The 14,747-nt window shown below is 39.1% G+C and overlaps 1 protein-coding gene across 3 annotated transcripts in view; it reads left to right on the forward strand.

Moving 5' to 3' along the window:
* The first annotated feature begins 10,787 nt into the window (after positions 1-10,787).
* Positions 10,788-14,747, forward strand: part of LOC103975214 (uncharacterized) — a 41,968-nt gene continuing 38,008 nt past the window's right edge. The window contains exons 1-4 of one of the 3 annotated variants that reach the window (XM_065157279.1): positions 10,788-11,198; positions 12,051-12,068; positions 12,160-12,344; positions 12,728-13,240. In XM_065157279.1, the coding sequence (XP_065013351.1) occupies positions 10,844-11,198; positions 12,051-12,068; positions 12,160-12,344 (558 nt within the window). In that variant the 5' untranslated portion in view covers positions 10,788-10,843 and the 3' untranslated portion in view covers positions 12,728-13,240. Of the gene's footprint in view, positions 11,199-12,050; positions 12,069-12,159; positions 12,345-12,727; positions 13,241-14,747 lie in introns of those variants that run through there. The other 2 variants (XM_065157281.1, XM_065157280.1) reach the window with 2 other exon arrangements.

Genomic DNA, 14,747 nt, shown 5'->3' on the forward strand with positions numbered 1-14,747 from the left:
CCCTACAAGCTCCCAATCTTTGTGATGACTTTAACGAGTAGCCGAGCCTTCTCGGTGATCTCCGCGAGCCTCCGACGATTTCTTCGGCGAACTTCCGATACGTTCCCGATTTCTTCTCGGTTGGTTCCGGCAGCATCTCCGGTGATTCTTCGGTCTCTTAAACGTCCATCGAGCTCGACTCCGGTATCCTTGCTTTATGTTTTCTGGTTATCGTAGTTAATCCTGCACACTTAACTCAATAATATGGATTAGATCAATTAACCCACCAATTGATTATATCATCAAAATCCGAGATTCAACAATCTCCCCCTTTTTGATGATGACAATCAATTGATGATGGAGTTAAACATAACTCCCCCTATCTATATGCCATATTATGAGAAGATAAAAAGCACTTGAATTCCATCCCATTGGATTCAAGTATAACCCAATAAGTTCTAATCGTAGAACTTATCGTTATCCTCATTACACAATAGTAAGTACGAAACTTCGATGAAAATCATAAGTTAAATGATAAGGGACGAATTTTGCTACGATAGAAGATAAAGATTTTCAATATAAATTTCATGATATCAATCTTGTGATATTTTCAATGATTTGCAAGGCATATAAGACATTCATATCACATAAGTTTTTGTAATTCATATTAGTCATGCTATCGTTATGGTGTAAGTCATCACTTAGTCACCACTTCTCCCCCTTTGTCATCAACAAAAAGAGACAAGCCAGCTAATTGATGATCATAGAAAAAGGTTTAGCATTTATCAAAGTTCATCATTCAAATTTGCCAGAAATAGTTTATCCAAAAGACATCATCATTTATGTAGATTAAAACAGTGGTTATCTAAAAGGAAAGATCAGTTATCGTTCAATCGATGACAAACTTGAACTTGTTGTTAAAAGCAAACAGAACAGAATAAAAAGATACATCAATTTAATCCTTAGGAGGTAATCCACAGTGCTGATACATGATATCTATTTTTTCATTCATCTGTCGTAGTGTCTTCAAAATTTCAACTTGTTGATTCTGAATTTGTTCTTGCTGTGATTTGATCTGAGATAGCTCCGCCATAATGATATCTTTAGAGGAGGAAACAGGAGCTGAAGGTGCTACGCCAAAGGGACTAGGAGGAGGAGATTCATTTCCCATAAGAATTGGTGTTTCGGGTTGTTCTATTGGTGGAGGAATTGGATCCGTCCTTCTAGGCTGCCTAACCCATATGCCATTGCTAAAAGTGCACCTAAGTCTTTTCAGTAGGTTTTTATTTATTATGTTATATCGATCATTTTGAATAGATTCTTCATCGGGTGGAATGCAAATGTCATAGGCATGAAGAATTCTAGTGATTAACCTCCCATATGGCAATATAGTATCTTTAGTCATAATATCCTGCATGTGTTGGCGAATTAAGTACCCAAAACAATTATGCTGACCGGTCATAATCCAATACATGGTTCCTATCTCTATTTGACTTATTTCGTCAAGATGAAATTGTTTGGGAATATGATGCTTGTGATAATGTGATGAAGAATTTTAGAGTTGAAAGGCAGTAAGTGTTCACAGCTCTTGGGTAGGAAGTCAAGGTTTGGATTTGCAAAAATTGTTTTCACGGCTTCGGTATAGGTTGCTCCTATTGTTTTGACGTCCCATTTACCTTTAGAATAGCATCCCCTATCTTTTTCAGTTATGCCAATTAGCTCACAAATGGTGCTGTCAAATATTCTAATGGGTGTTCCTAGAAGGTAAGTGCTTAGGCTATCGTTGTCCTCATATAGGTTGGCATAGAACAATCTAACTAATCGCGGATAGATTGGTTCATCTATTTGTAGTAGAGGTAGAGCTTCTAGGTGTGCAAACCACCTCATGGGTTCTATGTCCTCTAGTTCATCCAAATCAACGTATTTTCCCTTATGGACACATCGTGTTTCAAATTTTGGAAAGCTAAGGGCTACCTCTTTTGATCTAAAAAGGTCATGGTTATATGAATCTCCTTCAATCCTTATTCCTTTTGATCTCTTAGGAGCCATTTTCTAGACAAGATGATGATGAAATTGTGAAAAATAAGCAAGAGAAAGAAAAAAGAAAAGAGGGATTTCAAGTGTTACCTTGTGGAGATTATGTTGAGAGATGGAAAACTTGGACCACCAAGAATCCTTCTCCAATGTTTCTAAGAGTTAGAATGAGGGTTAGAGGGAATGGGAGAGGTTTTTTTGAGAGGTTTTTCTTCGGGTTGGGGGCGGTGTCACCGTCGGCCCTAACCCCTCGGGTTAAAAGGGTTACTCGGTCGGTGTCACCACCAAACTGGTCGGTGTCACTGCCTGGCGCCCGAGCGCCAGGCGGTGCAACCGCCGGTTCTAGCGGTGCCACCGCTGGCATCACGCGGAGGAAAGAGAAAAAAAAAATTTTTCTTCCTTCCTTTTGTTTAGCTTCTTCCCTCAAGATCATAAGTTATACTTTAATGGATCATTTTGAATTGAAGAAGAAGGAAGAATTCAAATTCATAAACGAAGGGAAAAGAACGAGTCCTTTTTGTGAAGTTCATTTTAGGGACAATTTAGCATGCCTAATTCCCTTCGGATGAATTCAAATTGGTCTTCATTCAAAGCTTTTGTAAATATATCTGCTAATTGATGCTTTGTGTCAATGAATTCTAGAACAACATCATTGTTAAGGACATGATCGCGTATGAAATGATGCCTAACGTCGATGTGCTTAGTTCTAGAGTGCTGAATTGGATTTTTAGTAAGGCATATGGCACTAGTATTATCGCATTTTATGGGAATATTTTCAAAGTGAATTCCATAGTCTTCTAATGTATTTTTCATCCAAATTACTTGTGCACAACATGCACTTGCAGCAATGTATTCGGCTTCCGCCGTAGATAGTGCAACTGAATTTTGTTTCTTGGAAGTCCAAGAAACAAGTGCATGTCCTAAAAATTGGCATGTTCCGGATGTACTTTTTCTATCTATCCTGCATCCGCCAAAATCGGTATCTGCATAAGCTATTAGATCGAATTTTTCAGATTTTGGATACCACAATCCTAAATTTGGAGTTCCTTTAAGATACATAAATATTCTTTTAACACTCTTAAGATGAGATAATTTAGGATTAGATTAAAACCTAGCGCAAAGTCCTACACTAAACATAATATCTGGTCTAGTCGCGGTGAGGTAGAGTAGACTACATATCATTCCCCTATATGTTTTTTGATCGAAACTTTCACCATTTTCATCCATATCTAACTTAGTCGCAGTACTCATAGGGGTGTTTATTGCTTTTGAATTATCCATGTTAAATTGTTTTAACAATTCTAATGTATATTTATATTGGTTAAGAAATATACCATCACTAAGTTGTTTGACTTGTAATCCCAAAAAGAAAGTTAATTCACCCATTAAACTCATTTCAAATTCAAGACTCATACATTTGGCAAATGATTCACATAGTGATTCATCCGAAGAGCCAAAAATAATATCGTCAACATAAATTTGCACAATAAGAAAATTATTTTCAAAATGTTTAATAAACAATGTTGTATCAACCTTGCCTTTAGTAAAATTATTTAAAATAAGAAAGGAACTAAGCCTTTCATACCAAGCTCTAGGAGCTTGTTTCAAGCCATAGAGGGCCTTAGTCAATTTGAATACATGATTAGGAAGAAGAGAATTTTCAAATCCGGGAGGTTGTTCGACATATACTTCTTCGGAAATAAAACCATTCAAGAAAGCACTTTTAACATCCATTTGAAATAGTTTAAAATTATTACTACTAGCATAGGCAAGGAGCATCCTTATGGCTTCTAATCGAGCCACGGGAGCGAAGGTTTCTTCATAATCGATACCTTCTTCTTGGTTGAAACCTTTGGCCACTAATCTAGCCTTGTTTCTAACCACGATATCATTTTCGTCTTGCTTGTTTCTAAAGACCCACTTAGTACCTATGACTAAGTGGTCACTTGGTCTAGGAACAAGCTTCCATACCTCATTCCTCTCAAATTGGTTCAATTCTTCTTGCATTGCAATGACCCAAAAATCATCTTTTAAGGCTTCGTCAATGCATTTAGGTTCAATTTGAGAAAGGAAAGCGGCGTTAGCATAGAAATTTTTGAAAAAAGAACGAGTTTGAACCCCTTTTGATGTATCTCCTATAATTTGCTCTTTTGGATGAGCATCTACATACTTCCATTCTTTTGGTAAAGAAATTTCGGAAGAAGATGTATTCAAATGGCTATTTTGAGGAGAGGGTTCATTTAAATTCAAATTATCAAAACCAAGATCATCATCAAAATCATTTTTCTTTAAATCGGAAATTTCATTAAAAACTACATGAATAGACTCTTCTATTACTAAGGTTCTTTTATTAAAAATCCGAAAAGCCTTAGAAACGGAAGAGTAGCCAAGAAAGATGCCTTCATCGGATTTAGCATCAAATTTACCTAAGGCATCCTTTTCATTTAAAATAAAGCATTTACAACCGAAAACTTTAAAATAAGAAATATTTGGTTTTTTTGTTATTCCATAATTCATAGGGAGTTTTTGATAGAGATGGTCTTATTAGAACCCTATTCATGATGCAGCAAGCCGTATTTACGGCTTCGGCCCAAAAATATTTGGGTAAACTATGTTCATTTAACATAGTTCTTGCCATTTCTTGTAGGTTTCTATTTTTTCTTTCAACTACACCATTTTGTTGAGGATTTCTTGGAGTTGAGAAGTTGTGATTGTATCCATTAACTTCGCAAAAATTTTGAAAGTCATGGTTTTGAAATTCACCACCGTGATCACTCCGAATTGATGAAATCATGAAGCCTTTTTCGTTTTGAGTGAGTTTACAAAATTTAGAGAAACACTTGAAGCAATCACTTTTGTGAGCTAAGAAATAGGTCCAAGTGTATCTAGAGTAGTCATCCACAATCACAAAAGCATATTTGCTTCCACCTAGACTTGTTGTATCAATTGGTCCAAATAAGTCCAAATGAATCAATTATAATGGTCTAGTGGTGCTAATTTGATTTTTTGGTTTGAAGCTTGTTTTTATTTGTTTGCCTAGTTGACATGCATCGCATACTTTGTCCTTAATAAACTTTATATTTGGAATTCCTCGTACTAATTCTTGAGATGAGATCTTAGATATTGTTTTCATGCTTGCATGGCCTAATCTCCTATGCCAAAGCCAAGCATCATCATTTACGACGGAGAAACACATTTCATTACTTAGTTCATCAAGATTGATGGTATAGACATTATTTTGTTTTAAAGCAATCATAGTCATGTTATGATTTGGTTTTTCAATAATGCACATATTTGATTCAAATCTAACGATGTAACCTTTATCACATAGTTGACTAATACTCAAGAGATTATGTTTCAATCCATCAACTAGTAAGACATCATCAATGGAAAAATTAAATTTGTTACCAATAGTTCCCTTGCCAATGATTTTGCCCTTGTTGTTGTCTCCGAAGGTAACGTACCCTTCTTCTTTGCTAGTGAGCATAGAGAAATGAGATGGATCTCCAGTCATATGTCTTGAGCATCCACTATCGAGATACCATCTCTTGCTCCTAGCTTGTGGATTTGTCTACAAAAGAGGATGATTTTTAGGTACCCATTTGATTTTGGGTGCCTCAAAAATTGACCCACTAATTTTGTTATTTATTATTGAATTCTTTATAGTTCCTTTAGGAACCCATATTAATTTTTGTGAACTAATTTTCCTAAATGGGCATTTGTAGGCAATATGTCCGGATTTGCAACAAAAGTTGCATTTCATATAAGAGGAAACATGTAATGTAGGTCCTTTTATGAAAGTGGTAGGATTTTGATGTAATCCTTTTACAAATCCAATTCCATTTCTATTTGCGATGTGACCCTTGTGTGCAAGGATCATATCTAATCCTTTGCTACCAACCTTAAACTTGGTAGCAAAGGATTCATTGCTTCTAAGTGCTCACACTTAGAGCATGGAGGAGTTTGAAGACTATCAAACTTATCTTGTAGCAAAGCATGCTCTTTCTTTAAGATACTTAACTTCTTGCTAACAGTTCTACATTCATCAAATAATTCATGAAAAGCGATAGATAGTTCTTCAAAAGATAAATCTTCATTAAATAAATCACATACCTCTTCTGCTAACGCCATTAGCGCGTAATGAGCAACTTGCTCGGTGTTGGACTCCTCTTCTTCGGATGCGCTTGAATCATCCCACGATGCCTTGAACGCCTTCTTCTTTGATGTTCTCTTTTTGGCTTGAGGACAATCGTTCTTATAGTGTCCCAGTTTTTTGCATTCATAGCAAATCACTTGGTCCTTCTTTTGTTCAAATTTATTTTTTGTATTATTTTTAAATTTGTTCTTTCTTAAATATTTTTTAAATTTTTGAGTCAAAAGTGCAATGTCATTGTCACTGTCCTCATCACTTGATGTTCCTTTCAAGTGGTCTTCTTGTGATTTGAGTGCCATATCCTTCCTGTTCTTTGGAAGGGGGTTCTCGAGCTCGTCATGAGCTTGACACGTCATTTCATAGGTCATTAGAGACCCAATGAGTTCTTCAAGAGGGAATGCTTTAAGGTCTTTGGCCTCTTGAATGGCCGTAACTTTTGGATCCCAACTTTTAGGGAGGGATCTTAAGATTTTAGTTACTAGTTCAAAGTTAGTAAAATCTTTACCAAGAGCTTTGAGTCCATTGATGACATCCGTAAACCGGGTGTACATGTCTCCGATGGACTCACTTGGTTTCATTCGAAAAAGTTCGTAAGAGTGCACAAGGATGTTGATTTTGGACTCTTTCACTCGGCTAGTGCCTTCATGAGTGACCTCAAGAGTTCTCCAAATATCAAAAGCCGAATCACACATTGAAACACGATTAAATTCGTTTTTGTCTAGTGCACAAAACAAGGCATTCATAGCCTTTGCATTTAAAGCAAAAACCTTCTTCTTCGATTCATCCCATTCGCTCATCGGAAGAGAAGATTTTTGAAATCCATTCTCGACAATAGACCAAAGCTCAAAGTCCATAGAAATGAGGAAGATCCTCATGCGAGTCTTCCAATATGTGTAATCCGACCCATTAAACAAAGGTGGTCGTGCAATAGAATGGCCCTCTTGCATGCCGGAGTAAGCCATCTCTCTTGGGTATTAAACCAAATATGAGAGATAACCTTGCTCTGATACCACTTGTTAGGATCGGAGCGGCACTAAGAGGGGGGGGGGGGGTGAATTAGTGTAGCGGATTAAAACTTCGATTTTAACAAGATCTTTCATACGATAAGAACGGAACTTGAAAAGTTTAACTTGAAAGCGTATTCTTAAAGTTGCGCAGCAAGGGTAATAAGGAACTAAAGCAGTAAGAAGATTTGCAGTAATGTAAATGACAATAATAAAATGCAAACCAGAGATTACGCCGATTTTTAGAGTGGTTCGGTCAAATGACCTACTCCACTTGCGATGCCCCTCTTCGATGAGGCTCCCATCTTCCACTAGCAAATCTCTTGAAATGGAAGGGTAAACACCCCTCTTACAACCTTTTACAAGCAGTTCAACCTCTTACAAATTTTCAATAAGAAAGAAGGAGGAGAACTCTCTAGCAAATTGAAAACAAGACTTGCTAAGACTTTCTAAGACTTTTCTCTCAATCAAAATGCTTCTCAAAAAAGTTGTTATCTCAACTGAGATTAGAGGGGTATTTATAGGCCTCAAGAGGATTCAAATTTGGGCTCCAAAATTTGAATTCTCTTAGGGTTCCCGGTGCTGGAGGTGCCACCGCCCAGCCAAGCGGTGCCACCGCCCAGCTCTCGGGTGCTGGACGGTGCAACCGCCCAGCCAAGGAGGTGTCATCGCCCAGCCAGGCGGTGCCACCGCCTGGCTCTCCGATTCATTAGTTTGGCTTAATTTTAGCCCAAACCAAATCTGACTTTGGGCCCAGTTGGCCCCTAACCAGGATATAGGATTATCTCTTAATCCTAATCCTAATTACAAGTGAACTACATAACACAAAAAAACATCCTAAGCAAGTTTTTTTAACTGCGAACGTCGAGTCTTGTTCCGGCGAGCTTTCCGACGAACTTCTTCCGACGGACTCCCTGCAAGCTCCCAATCTTTGTGATGACTTTAACGAGTAGCCGAGCCTTCTCGGTGATCTCCGCGAGCCTCCGACGATTTCTTCGGCGAACTTCCGACACGTTCCCGATTTCTTCTCGGTTGGTTCCGGTAGCATCTTCGGTGATTCTTCGGTCTCTTAAACGTCCATCGAGCTCGACTCCGGTATCCTTGCTTTATGTTTTCTGGTTATCGTAGTTAATCCTGCACACTTAACTCAATAATATGGATTAGATCAATTAACCCACCAATTGATTATATCATCAAAATCCGAGATTCAACAAATATGAATTCATGCCTCACCTTTATATCATGAAATTCATGTTGAAAATTTTTATCTCTTGTTGTAGTGATAATTGTCTTTTATCATTCGACTTAAAAATAATTTTTATAGCTGGAAATTATGAGAAATACGAAGTTTTGTATTTGCTCATGCTTAAAGAGAATAACGATAAGTTCAACGGATAGAACTTATCGGTTTATGCTTGAATTCAAAGGGATGGAAGTCAAGTATTTTTATCTTCTCATAATATGGCATATAGATAGGGGGAGTTATGTTTAACTCCGTCATCAATTGATTGTCATCATTAAAAAGGGGGAGATTGTTGAATCTCAAATTTTGATGATGAAATCAATTGATGAGAAAATTGATCTAATCCATATTATTGAGTTAAGTGTGCAGGATTAACTATGATAGCTTGAAAACATAAAGCAAGGATATCGGAGTCAAGTTCGATGGACGTTTAAGAGTCCGAAGATTCGTCGGAGATACTGCCGGAACCAACCAAGAAGAAATCGAGGACTTGTCGGAGGTTCACGGAGATCACCGAGAAGGCTCGGCTACTCGCTGAATTCGTCACAAGATCGGGAGCCTACTGAGAGTCCGCCGAAAGAAATCCAAGGGCGTATCGGAAGTCCACCGAAAGATCGCCAGAAAGCTCGCCGGAACAAGACTCGACGTTTGCCGGTTTAAAACTTGTTTAGGATTATGTTTTTAGTTACGTAGTTCGTATATAATTAGGGTTAGGATTAAAGGATAATCCTATATCCTGGTTAGAGGCCAATTGGGCCCAAATGTGACCTGGTTTGGGCCGAACTTGAAGCCCAACCAGAGATCCGTAAGAACGGGTGGTGGAACCGTCGGACTAGGCGGTGGCACCGCCAAGAGCCTGAAGGGTCAGGCAGTGGAACCGCCAGACTGGGTGGTGGCACCGCCCAACACCCGAGATCAAGCGGTGGCATAGCCACCAACAAGCGGTGACACCGCCAGTGCACTATTAGTTTTAGACACTGACAGGCGGTGGCATCGCCACTGACAGGCGGTGGCATCGCCAGCCTCGGAAACCCAAGAGAATTCAAAATTTGGAGCCCAAATTTGAATCATTTTGGGGCCTATAAATACCCCTCAATTCTCAGTTGAGATTACAACTTTTGTGAAAGTAATAGATTGAGATAAAGGTCTTAGAAAAGTCTTTAGCAAGTCTTGTCTTCAATTGCTTGAGTGTTCACCTCCTTCTTTCTATTCAAGAATTTGTAAGAGTGTGAACCACTTGTAAAAGGTTGTAAGAGAGGTATTTGTCCTTCCCCTTCAAAGAGATTTACTAGTGAAAGTTGGGAGCCTTATCGAAGAAGGCTTCACAAATGGATGTAGGTCATTTGACCGAACCATTTTAAATTGACGTGTTCATTGAATGTGTGAGTACTTACCTTTCTGCAATCGTTATCTACGCAGTAGAAAGTTTCCGGTTTTTACTTTACTCAAGTTACTATCAAAGTGAAATCTCATTTTATTTTACGGAATCATTTTTGAACTTACAAGTTTTAATCACTACACTGATTCACCTCTCCCTCTTAGTGCCGTTCCGATCCTAACAGATGGATCTTAAACTCTAATACTCAGATTTTACAGGCATCATGGGCCATTGCAATTAATACTTCAAGACTACAAGTAGAAGTAGGTTAATTGTCTTGAATGTGCAAGAACGAGTCATATATATCCTATTTTACAGGCATCAGTGTTGGCTGAACTCTTCTCCCCTCCTCTCTGAAATAAATTAAATGCAAGTGTTGCATCTTCTACCTTCATCTAAAGCCATAATCATTCTGCATAGTGCGTGAACGTCGTAGAAGGATGATCTTATCCAACTCTATGATACAAGCTTAGCTATTCATCAGTTGCCAAAAGAAATATTCAAACTTTCTTTGACTTTAAATTGCTAGTATACAGTGATAAGTTTGTGTGTGCAAGGAAATAAACAATTCGGATGATAATGTCAATATAATATTTATGTGAAAGAAGAAGATTGGAAAGGACTACAGAATAATTGCAAGAATTTGGAACTCATAATAATCCAATCAAAACAGGTGGTGAGTTTGGATATGTATATAAAACACTAATATTAGACATTGTAAAAAAAGGGTTGCTGATAGTTAATTTCATTTGCAAAAATGTAAAGATGCCTTAGATATTCTTAATATCAATTACTTAAAATAACTAATATTTTTTAAGAATATTAATAAAACTAAAAACTCAACATCCCTATACTACTAGTCAATTAATAAAGATTAATCACAAGAATTCCTTTTAATATATATATATATATATATATGAAAAATAGGGATATACTATTTAATTTTAATTATTATTTGCTAAAATTACCACCAACAGCAATACCATTCGCCTTCTATTATCGATGACATGAGGCTGTGAACGCTCTTCCTCCCTCTTCCACGGGAGGCCAAGATGACCACCGCTGTCAGCAGCTGCCGCCAGCTCCTCTCCTCCCCATCTCTCCCCACCTTCTTGCGCCGCCCACCGTCTCCTCCACTCCCTCGGCGCTTCTTCAGCTGCAGCGGCAGGAAGAAGCGGCAACAGTGGCAGCCGCGCCGCAGCTCCGCCGGCTTCCGGGCGCGGTGCGGACTCCTACCGGTGGACCCCTGGGCGCCCACCGTCGACTCCCAGAGCGTCGCCTCCCAGCTCTTCGCCGCCTCCCTCTTCCCCTACCTGGGCTTTCTGTACTACATCACCAGGTCGAACACCGCGCCCAAGCTCACCCTCTTTGGCTTCTACTTCCTGCTCGCCTTCGTTGGCGCCACAAGTATGATGCCCTTCTCTTGCTCGCTTCTTCTTTTGTTTATCTCTTCCTCTCTTCCATATGTTGATTGCTCACTGCTTTGATAGTCACATTGGTGGAGGCAATTAGAGGAGGGGACGTTTGTTTATATGATTTCAAGAAATAGGTTAAATTTAGATTTTAATTCATATCTCAGGATGAAATTTTGGTGCTTGTCAGGAATTAAAGAAGTTCACTTGTTGAAATCTTCATTCTTTTGATAAATTTAGTACTTTTAGTTCACCAGTCATGAGTGAGATCTGTATGTAAAAGGTGTAAAGTTATAATCTCTGTACATTTTCTGCATTAAATTCATATGTAATCTTCTACCTTCAGTTTGGGAATTGGTAAGTCGGGAAATAGTGTATTTAGTATTCTACATCAAAGTGAGTATCGGTTTCATTAGATAAAACCTATGAGTTCATTTAAAGCCTTCTGAAATGATCTTTTCGGTCTCTGCCTCAATTTCTCTCCCAAAAACTTAAAAAAAAAAAAAACCAAGAGCTTAAACAGTCAATAGGAATCTCAGTTTTGAATATGGAGACAGTTGGTAAGCAGCATTTTATTAATGGCTTATTGGCAAAAAAGATGATGTTCCGGAACACATCCCAAACAGCTGTTGTAAATATTAAATTTCTACTGCATTGAGCCCTTTAGAGCAATAATGCCTTCAAAAACAGCTTTTTTGAGCTAAGTATAAATGTTTTGTTTGAAATGATAGCTATTGATGCTTGCATTGGCAGGATTCTTATTGCTTATTTTCTTTTTCTTTTTTACATAGCTACTAATGCCATTTCTTTTCTTGGATGCATATATGACCCCATAATCTTGAAAAAGTTCCTGCTGGTATATATGGTAACTTCTCTACCCACCTACATTCTCTTTGGCAGCAAAATTATTCGAAGTTACTGTGATCTGATTTGAAGCCATGGAAATCTTTTGACAGCAAAGGTGCATTATGGAACCTCATTGTCAAATGTTGATTGGCTGCATGGTGGAGCAGAATCCTTGCTTACTCTCACAAACTTGTTTGTCGTTTTGGGTTTGAGGGAAGCATTGAGGAAAATAAAGGAAGCAAAAAAGAGCACACCTCCAGTAGTTTCAGAAGTTAAAGAAAAAAGTTCCGTATAGGTAATAGACTATCGTAGTTGAGCTGCCATTTTTAATTGTCTTAATATTGTTTCGGCTAGTTTCCGAGTTAGGACTTGAATCATTCTCACATGCCATTCTGTCTCTGGTTCCAAAGAGCATCATACAGTTCATGCCCTTTAAGCATCTACAATTACATTTCAGGTAGTTGAGGAAATCTCTAAGCAGTTGAGAAAAATCCTCCCTACTGAATGTGTATAACCTCCCTGCTGAATGTGTATAAATAGCTATCGAGAGCTCACTATCTAAATAAACTAAACAATTACATCTCATACATTTCATAGTTTCTTCTATAATTTCTATCTTTCTATCTCCTTTGTTTAATTCTTTACATGGTATCAGAGCCTTCTTCCTTGTGGATGTAGACAGCTCTGTCGAAGCCTTCTACTGCTCCTCTTTTATGGTCAATTGGAAAGGGCAGTGCTGCTGCTTACCTCTCCTCCGGCGCCGCTACTTCCTGTTCCGGAGTCGGAGACTGCTCGACCACCTCCTGCCCTCACAAGAACCTCACCTACACTACCGTGGTGGCCGCCGTCCTCGCAACTGCTCCCCGGCCAACGACCTCTCCTCCTCGCCCATCGCTGCAGCCTCCTCTGCAGTGCATCGCTACATCGCTGCATCGCTGCAGCCTTCTCTGTAGTGCATCGCTGCAGCCTCCTCTGCAGCTTCCTCGCCCATCACTGCAGCCTCCTCTGCAGTGCATCGCTGCAGCCTCCTCTGTAGTTCATCGCTGCAGCCTCCTCTATAGTTCATCGCTGCAACATCCTCTGCAGCGCATTGATATGCTTTTCTCCTCCTCCCTCCCTCCTATATCTTTACATCTTCTGTAAAGATCACTTAAATCGCCACAAAATATCTGGGATGTCTTCATTTTCCTCTTCCGATATTCCTGTCCCTGTTTCTGCAGGGACTTTGAGCACTTCTCAAAGTCTTATCACCATCAATACTGTAGCACTCGTGGCAACTATGCATCTTGGCGGGCACAACTTTCTAATATTCTATTTAGCTATGTTCTCCTAGGTTACTTTGATGGCTCTCTCCAATGTCCACCTGAAATGATCAACATCCCAGGAGAACCCAATCCAGTGCCAAATCCAGCCCACAAACTATGGTTACGTCAAGATCGCCTCATCCTCCAAGCTATTCAAGCTTCCGTTGTTGGATCCATTGCCCCACTGATATCCTCATATACGACTACTGCAGAAGCATGGTGCAAGTTACAAACAACTTTGGCAAATCACTCGCGTACTCGCATGCTCGGACTTCTCTCCAATTTGATGAAAACAAAACAAGAGGGAAGTATTATTGCTAATTATCTATAACATATCAAAGATATCATCGATGACTTAGCTTTGATAGGTAATTCTTTCAGTGATGAAGAAGTCCTAATCCATACCCTCAATAGCCTATGAGGCGAGTACAAAGAACTGACAGCAACACTTCAAGCACACGACTCACCAATATCATTCGAAGAACTTTATGATAAGTTGATCGACTATGAGACGTACTTGAAGCGTGATGATAGGTTGCCCGAACCACCTATTACAGCTCAGGTCAATCAAAAATCCAAGAGGAAGAGCAACCAGTACAATAAGCACGTCAACAACGATTTGGCTAAGCTACCTCCTAGCCCTATGGGGCCCAAACCATACCCCCCTTATTCATATCAAGGTGGTAACTTTCATAATCCTCAAACGTCGCGTCCTAACTTCACTAACCACCAACAAGTTGTTTGCCAACTATGTGATAAAGTCAGACACTCCGCGAAAGTTTGTCGGTCTCGCCCCAGATTCCCTACTCCATCATAGTGGCCTCAGGCAAATTTCATGGCTACTCCAACTCCTACCCAACCACAACAACTATGACGGAAATGAAGATATCATCATCGGTGATGGTAAAAGAATTCCTATTACTCATTCTGGTTCCTCAACGCTTAGTTCACTTACCACAATTACACCTCACATTAAAAGAAATCTCATTTTCGTTTCTCAATTCTGTAAACAAAATAATACTTCCATTGAATTCTTTCCTAACTTCTTTCTTGTCAAGGATTTGAGCACGAGGGCATCTTTAGTCCAAGGCCAAAACAAAGACAACATTTATGAGTGGCCATCCGCTTCGCAAATTACCCTACCTACTGTTCACTCTTCAGTCGCAGCTCCAGTTGATGTATGGCATCGTCGTCTTGGTCATCCCTCCCCTTTTATCCAGCAAAAATTACTTTCTCGTTATTCTCTTCCTACCTTGAAAATCAATAGCACTATCAATCATTACAATGCTCGTCTTTGCAATAAAAGTCATAAACTGCCTTTTGGGACAACCTCCATTTCTTGCTCTAAACCATTTGAAATCATTTATACCGACGTGTAGGGCCCTACCCCAATT

The sequence above is a fragment of the Musa acuminata genome, chromosome BXJ3-6, assembly GCF_036884655.1.
Source record: "Musa acuminata AAA Group cultivar baxijiao chromosome BXJ3-6, Cavendish_Baxijiao_AAA, whole genome shotgun sequence".
Taxonomy (NCBI): Eukaryota; Viridiplantae; Streptophyta; class Magnoliopsida; order Zingiberales; family Musaceae; genus Musa; species Musa acuminata.